Raw genomic sequence first — 8008 nt, forward strand, 5'->3', positions numbered from 1 at the left:
CTCTTCGAGATACCTGTAGATTGACTATGTAGTTGATCCGTTTGTAGAAAACAACAAACACCCCAACGTTGAATGGAGGAGGACAATTCCTGCATTGTGCTAGTTACCGGAAAAAATGACCCCTTTAATTTGTTTCAAGTCAATAAGCCTTAGTTGGGACATTAATATAACGCAAACTATCGCTATTTCGACCTAATTCGGCAGCACAACTAACCCGCAAATAATTAACCCCACACTACCAACGGCTAACGCGCTCGCTCATGCGCTCGGCTAAGACTAGCTTCAGGTGAAAGGAGTCTCATGCTTTAAAAGTAGAGAGCTTTAGATTCTAACACAAGGACGACTACAAGGACGAGATTTTCTCAGTCTTAGGTAGTGCACGCGCGTGAACAAGCGTCATTTTGGCGGGAAAACGCGATCGCCGTCATTATTCTTCAACGGGTTTTAGCGAAAATGTCTTAGTTGCGGAAACAAATTATATAATGTTAGAAGTTTAATCATTTTGCGATCGGGAGAGATCTACAGTAACCTCCTTCAATGAAAATAATCGTGCTAACTTTTCTGATTTAAATAAAAGGCACAATGAAGCTTTCCGAGGTGTATGTTTTTTGAGAATACGCGAAAAAGCTTTAAGTCAATTCTCGTCCTGGAATGTAAAGGTCTCTATTAGAATTTCTCGATTCAACTTCGGGAGGTAAAGCTGTCGCTTCAATGCAGTATACTTGCATCTGCATACACAAACTGGTTTGTTTAGTAATGTATTCATTTTTTGTTAATGCTTACTCTGCATCTCAGGTTATCGTCATGTGAAACTCTTATCATCTCAAGGAGAAGTCCTAGATTCCGCCACCTTGTTTCTACACTTGACTGTCACCAATCTAAACGACGCTGTAGCTGTAAGTCTCTCCAAGCTTGGTTTAGTAATTCTCCTTACTGATTGCCACAAATGACCTGCAGAGTTCACAGTACTGAGTAGCTCAGTGTTCAGAGCATCCACTAGTGTCTGGAATGGCGTGGATTCAATTCCTATCTGGAAATCAGAAAAAACTCAGAAGTTTTTTCTGAGTTATTCTTTCCACACATATCATTCTACTTAAAATTGATTGCCATACATCTTTTTTTTTTTCACTTTGGTGTCAGGGAATTTGATTTTTCATTGATATTGTTTCTCTGTTTGGTGTGGTCTTAATTTACTCTTTATGTTGTGTTATTGTTTGCAGCAAAAACCAAGGAAAGCATCTTTAAGGAAATCGAAAAAGGCGCGTGAGGTAACTTAGCTTTCTGTTAATGATAGCAATAATAACTAACTTGCTTCTTTGTCGTAATCCCTCAGAGCAACCCGCTCAGAGCGAGAATCCTCAGCTAAGCACTGGTTGTTGTTGTTGTTGTTGTTGTTGTTTTCTCGCGAATAGTGATCTTAGTCCTGCTATTTCTCGTCTACTTACTCATATGATTTGTTTAGTTTGTTGCACACTGTGTACGCTCAATACTGGTTGCGTATTTTTCCGCGCGTGTAATGTTTTCCGCGTATAATACTGTTGTAATGCTGACCTGCGCTCAAAATGGTTCTAGTATGTTGGCGCGCGTATCACTGGTACACAGTTTTCCAATGCCCAGCGGACATGACACAAAACGCTCTGGGGACGGCACAGTTCAAATAAATATGGTTCTTTCTTCCTCTTAGCAGCAGTATACTTTAGCGTTTCTCCACGTTTAGCATTACAACTGGTATATCCACTGCTCTGCTTAGCGACCAGGCCCGGGTTGCTCGAAGCATGGTTAGTGCTAACCAGCGTAAAATACCATGGAAACCTATACATTTTGATACCTCTTAAGCCTAAACAGGCTTCGAGCAACCGGCCCCAGCCCTTTAATGCGAGTGGTTGGTGGTGAGTTGTTCCTTTCCGATATTAGTTTCAAGGATCTTTGATCATGTATTGTGTAGTGATCTGTACATTGTCGTATGTTTTAGTACACAAGTATGAAGACGGTTGGAGTCAAAGCGGTTGATGATACGTTTAAGGTGAGTAAAGTTACCTTTTACTCCTTCAACAGCCACAACATTTAACGGTGAATTTATTCCGTAACAGAGCAAGGCCCGCACTCTCCAAAATCTACCAAGCAGGCCTGGGTACTAACTCAAAGCACGCTGCTCCATTGATAAGGCACTTACAAACAAACTGACTCTGTGAAGTAAAAGCGTCTCGGGGCTTTCTCTCGTGGTTATACAGCGAAAAAAATGCGAGAAAATTTTCAGAAAGAAAGCAGCGTAAATGTTTCAGTAGAGCAATTTCTGCTAAGAGTCAAAGATAATTTAAGTCATTCATTTGCCATGTTTTTTGATTGGCTGACAAACCTGGCACTAAATTCTGAACCAATCAGAAGTGAAATCAAAACCAATCGTGGCTTTCTAATTTCTAATTTTGGCCGGCGTTGGCTAAAAGTATTTGCTGTTAGATCTGATTTTTTCCTTTAAATTCTGGGAGAATCGTAATTGGCCACGGTAATTTTGAATTCATTTGAAAGCTGCTTCAATCTTTTTCTGTTGTGTTTCTCCAATTAGGTGGCTATTCAACCTCTCAGGGATGGCACAGATCTATGAGAAAATGTCCAAGCGTCTCTTGGAAATTTCAGGGTAATTCTTTTCTTTTCAACTGATTATGCTTGGTGGCATGTCTATGATATTATGACTTCGGTCCTTATTCCAATTTATCCCTCACTGAAAAACTGTTGTAGATTTTCTTTGTACAGATCTTTAGTAATAGCAAGGGTATACTAGGAAATGGTCTTAACTGCATTAAACAGTAACGTAGTGTTTCATTTTACTTAAAATCGAGTAATTTTCGCTCTTAAATTTAAGGATTTACATTCTAACACAGCACTGCCTTCTCTCTCAAGGGGTGCGGCGCGTATTCGAGTGAATAACGTTTCCCCAGAGATCCGTAGTAGCTGAAGTTATTGCAGGAGATTGCATTAGACGAGATCAGAGTTGGGTCGTCACGCAGCCAAAATGAGAGTTTTTCTCAGTAACTACTCAGTACCCTGTGTCATTTCATACTCTGTTTTTTTTGTAGGAAGTCTGTGGCGTAGCACCCCGATCAAACCTTAAGCAATGAATCAGACTCTTGGCTTCTCGACTGGACTTAACGTCGGAATTCATGGCTTTGGGCCTTGTTATGAAAGATGAGGTACTGTTCAAGACATTTTCACTTCTTGTTATAAATAGGCCAGTTTGGAATTATCAAAATTCATATACTTGGAGAATAATGGAACAGAAATGAATGCAGTTTATCCCTAAATCTCACTTCAATGTCCTTTGTTATTCCCCTCAGTCTCGATAAGAGAAAAGGAGACCACGGTTATGTTATCTGTAAAACTGAAAAGTTGGTCATTTCACGTGTTAATTGACAGAGGACGACAGACAAAATGTACCAACAGTGTAATGCACTTGCAGAGTTGTTGTTTTGCCATCTAAGCCAAGCTATAGGTTTTGTTTTTGTTTGTTTGTTTGTTTGACGTTCCCCTTGCCCTGACTGTCGTAGTTTTTTTTGGGTCGGGCGAAACGCCGTGCTTCATATGATCCGAATTTACTGGATTACAGTTTGGGTCGACCTAAATTATCAAGTTCGCCCATTGGGTAAAACGGGCGAACATTTAAAGATCCAGAACTGGTCTTTTTTGCTGAGCCGCTTTTTAAGACAAATTAAATTGAGTTCGGCTCATTTAAAGCACGGCGTTTGACCCGGACACTAAGGTTCATATTTACTTGTTTTTCCAACGTTCATCTTTTGTTTTACAGTATCCTTTTTTTGAAGCACACGGAAGCTTACCAGAGATGTTGAAAAAAGCCCTGATAGCGATAGAGCAGGTGAAACAATTAACTTTCTTTTCCACTTTTTTCAATCCTCTTTTTTTTTATTTTTCACAAATATTGTTTCAACACAACTAGGTCAATGTTCTTGGTAGCTACTAAAGAACCATCGTATCTCAATGAGAAGGTTACAAGTTACAAGCCCAAGGTGCGGATCCAGGATAAAACCTGATCGTTAATCGATAAGCTGCACGCGCGTGCTTCGTACCGCGTACCGCCGAAATATAGGTCCGTTACGCTTTAAGTGTGAAGTGGGATATGAACGTTCGTGTGAGTGTAATCGACATATGCGGTAGTCCTGTTCATAGTCAAAGTGAGTTGTATCTCGTCAATTGATAGTAAGCAAAAAAGTACTACACCGCATTGTAATCTACTATCCACTTCATGGATTAAGTAAAAATACTTAAGTTCAACAACCGATAATAGCTGAATTCGCTGAAATATCTAAAGAATAGTTCCAAACAGAGCAGTGGTTCAATTTGTTCGGCTCATGTGCTGAATAAGGTTCTATCTTGTGGATGGCGTAATTGCCTTACCCATTACCTGTCTACTGGATAGTGATTTATCCTGTGGATAATTAGAACAGGTTAATCGTTTTCTGTGAAACGGTAAAAACTGGCCTGTATCGGTGAGTGGGGCATGCGTTACCGAATTCTTTGCTGGTAAATAGCCGAAAGGGACATAAAAACAACGAAATAAGCTAAAGTGCCAGCGAATTTCACCAAGAATTAAATGTCATTTTAAAGTGAAGAAAAGTTAAGTAAACGTTTATTCTTTTTTCAGGTAGTTCAAGATTCCAAAGCATTGATCGAAAATTGTGATTCAGTACACGAAAGGGTAAGTCATGCTGGATAATTTGCTCGGATACCAGTTCAGCCTTGAAAAGAGAAATTGTAAATGCCGAGGTTAGGAATGTATTCGAATAACTTGAACTACTTGCAAAATAAGACGTCACGTCTTAACCACATTCGACGCACGTATACGAAATGTAAAAGGTAAAAATAAAAATAAAAATGTTCTAGGAGTTTTAAAATCCTCGAAATATATTTCGCTCTTCGACTGACGAGGCTCGAAGAGCGAAATATATTTCGAGGATTTTAAAACTCCTAGAACATTTTCATTTTTACATTTTACATTTCGTATACGTGCGTCAGGTGGCAAAGACGTGATGTCTTACTTTGCAAGTAGTTCACTTGAAAAGAGAGCTTTTGAGATATGGGCAGGGATGATCAAGTTGGAATACGTGTGCGAGGAAATACCTTGACTAACTTTGTGGTAGGAAACAAAAGGGAACTTGAACGGTTAAACGTGTATTACGCGAACCCTCTCGATTATCGGCTTAATACAGGTCCGTTTTACCGAAAATGTGGCAAGAAAAATAGGAGTTTAGTACATCATAAAACGCACTGTGTGACTGTCTTCTTAATACAGGGTCCGCCTTCGTACAGATTGCCTCATGGAACTGATTTTAAACGTTTTAATCGCAGCAAATTATAAATGGTTGAGATTCCTAAAAAAGAAACTATATAAAAACAAGGTAGTAACTACATGATTTAGAGAATGGAAAGTCCCTTGGATTTTGTTTGCAATTATATTTTCTTTATTCTTTACCGTAGCTTGTTCAGTGCGAGAGAGCTGGCCTTGAATGGCATGTAAGTTGAATTGGTTTTTTATATCTCTTTATCTTTATTTAAGCAAAACTCAATCTAAGTACGGACTCTGAGTTTCTTTACATGAATCCAAACCAAGATTCGGAACTCCTTTGAGTCCAAACTCGAAACAGCTCACCTCAAGAGTATTATCACATGACCTTCTTTTGAGAATACAGCACGCTCAGGTAAAGAGGTCTATTCCTTGTATGTCCTAAGAACGCAAACCTTACAGATGGATTTTTTCAAGTTCTCATTGGATAAAACATCTTACGCGATGCGACTCAGGGGAAAGAATAGTTAGACTCAAACCACTCCATGGTGACGTAGTCATTCGGATGAAACGGTCCGATTTATAGAGCGCCTTGTTAATTGCCTATTGCAAGTATAGTTTGTTTAGGTTTTACTTTGTAAGATAGTTTTTGACTCGTTGTGAAAAATCATGTTACTTTGTCAGCAACCAATAAGAAGTGACCTTCGCGGACACGTTTTTCACGCGCCTAGCTCTGGTTGCGCGACCAATCTGCTTCGATATGTGTTTGGCTCATTATCCATGTGCTTTAATTAGCAGAGTGTCAGGAAAAAAAAAAACATTAAAATCTTCTTTTGCAGGAAGAATTGCACAACGCCTGTGTTAAAGAGGGGATAAAAGGAAAGCGACTAACAAAGGTAACCTTTTTGTTTCAGCGCACTCAGTTTTAGTCCATGAAGGATTTAAAACGGTTTCCTATGTTTTTGTTGTGCGGTTCAGAAATATTCGTGAAGCCACAAGGGCGGGATTTTCATTTTCTCTCGGCTTATTTTCGTTCTTTGTTTTTCTTTTCTCGCAGGCGGTGGAAAGCTTTGCTTGGAACATCCGGGTGTTAAAAGGCCAGGCAGAATTACTCTTGAACGCGAAAAGTGAATGCCAGGAATATCTTCGACAGGTGACTTAAGTTATATAAATACTATTTGAAATAGGCGTCCTTTTTCGTAGTTGCTTTATGCCTCAATTTTAAAACCTGGTTTACTGCAAAGCCATTGATGTGAAAATGATTTTCTTTGTTTGAGCGATTGAAGGGAGTTGGTGGCCGTGACAATTTCCCGCCAAAAATTGGGTCTCGCGCTAGGATCCAGTCTTCCGTCGTCTGATTGTGCGGTAGTCGTGCAAATGAAACTCATTTTCACAAGAGAGGTTTTTTCCTTGGCTTGTTTTGAAAGTGAGAGTTTTGGAACTCGGAAATGACCTATTGACATTGAAGAGGTGAAGGTTTCCCAGACTTTTCTCAGTTTTACATTTTCCCATTCTGCCATGAAAGCCTGTGATCATTTCTTGATAGGGACAAAATACACTTGTTTCACGTTAGCCATGTAATAGGATATTGATTCGTGAGATTTGACACTCGTGAACGGAACGTTAGCCTTTTAAGGTTACCTCTGTTCATTTTTCAATTTTGTGTTCAGTGCCCTGGCCATTGAATAGAAGTAAGGCTGGAGGTAACCTTCTTCCTTCTTTTCATGTGCAAATCGTGTTTTTCTCATGCTAACAAGCCCGCGAACAGGATCATGTACATGTCACCTCCATCCTCGCTTCTATTCAAAGGCCAGGACACTGAGCACACAACTGTAGAATTGTCTTTTGTAGCCTCGAATCATAATTATGATTTCTTTTATTGTCAGATACAAGAGGCAACTATCTCCACCGGTCTCGTGAAATCTGTTGGGTGTAACCTCTGACTCGCCCTTACCTACTGTCTAGATATTTACCCATGTACGCTGTAAATACTTCAATAACAGTTAATGAACATACTGAAGACGCCACCGCAGTGTTCTTGGTCGATTGTGGTTCGATAGCAATTTAGATATGTCTATTTATAGTGTAGGTGTGTAATCTTTACTCTTGTCTTACGCCGGTGTGCGTTAAATTTGTGTAACATTTCTATCCGCCTTTCGCACTGGCAATGACCGTTTTTCGGTGTGCTTGTGTACAATTAAGATTACCCAGCGTAAAAAGAAAAATCTGATGAAGCCTCTAATGATTTCAGAGCGTACTTAAAGAGTGAAAGGGATAATAGATATAAGAAATTGATCGTCAAATAAAAGAGGATTGTAAATAGCCCTTTAAAGCGAAGTCATTATTACGTCAAAAGATGAAAACGGTTCTTTCAAACATCCATAGGATCTTGACTTTTATCAAACCCGAGCTGGTAAACGGCACGTAATATGGTTTTACTGTATAGAAATTCTTCATTTCAAAATGGTGTCTCCAGGGTTTGTGCAGAGTCTTGAATTTTTGAAAAAGTCTTGAAATTTGTCCAGCAATTTTTCCGACCTGGAAAAAGTCTGGAAAACAGAGATAAAGTCTGGAAAAATGGTAAAAAGTCTTGAGTTTTTTTCAAAGCTACAACAAGTGCTTTATAAGTGAATTTTTTGTCGTTTTGGTCAAATCTTATCCAATCTCGCCCGTATGTTTGCAGTGCCTCATGAAAAAGACTTTCCAAGGTCTCTG

At 39.3% G+C, this 8008-nt stretch overlaps 1 protein-coding gene across 1 annotated transcript; it reads left to right on the forward strand.

Moving 5' to 3' along the window:
* The first annotated feature begins 768 nt into the window (after nt 1-768).
* On the forward strand, nt 769-7634 carry LOC140928779 (inactive phospholipase C-like protein 1). The gene is made up of 11 exons (XM_073378563.1): nt 769-896; nt 1221-1268; nt 1973-2023; nt 2564-2635; nt 3075-3188; nt 3800-3868; nt 4655-4708; nt 5488-5523; nt 6133-6189; nt 6351-6446; nt 7180-7634. Exons 5-11 carry the CDS (start codon nt 3159-3161, stop codon nt 7234-7236), a joined length of 399 nt encoding a protein of 132 aa, XP_073234664.1. The 5' UTR covers nt 769-896; nt 1221-1268; nt 1973-2023; nt 2564-2635; nt 3075-3158; the 3' UTR covers nt 7237-7634.
* The last annotated feature ends 374 nt before the right edge of the window (nt 7635-8008 follow it).

Source organism: Porites lutea, chromosome 2 (genome assembly GCF_958299795.1).
Source record: "Porites lutea chromosome 2, jaPorLute2.1, whole genome shotgun sequence".
In the NCBI taxonomy this organism is placed as follows: Eukaryota; Metazoa; Cnidaria; class Anthozoa; order Scleractinia; family Poritidae; genus Porites; species Porites lutea.

Bases quoted from the DNA above. Each gene is read 5' to 3' on its own strand.
- LOC140928779 (XM_073378563.1), top strand. From the start codon at position 3,159: ATGGCTTTGGGCCTTGTTATGAAAGATGAG. The intron at 5,524-6,132 runs GTAAGTTGAATT...CTTCTTTTGCAG, and splicing joins GAGCTGGCCTTGAATGGCAT to GAAGAATTGCACAACGCCTG. The intron at 6,447-7,179 runs GTGACTTAAGTT...TTTTATTGTCAG, and splicing joins GCCAGGAATATCTTCGACAG to ATACAAGAGGCAACTATCTC.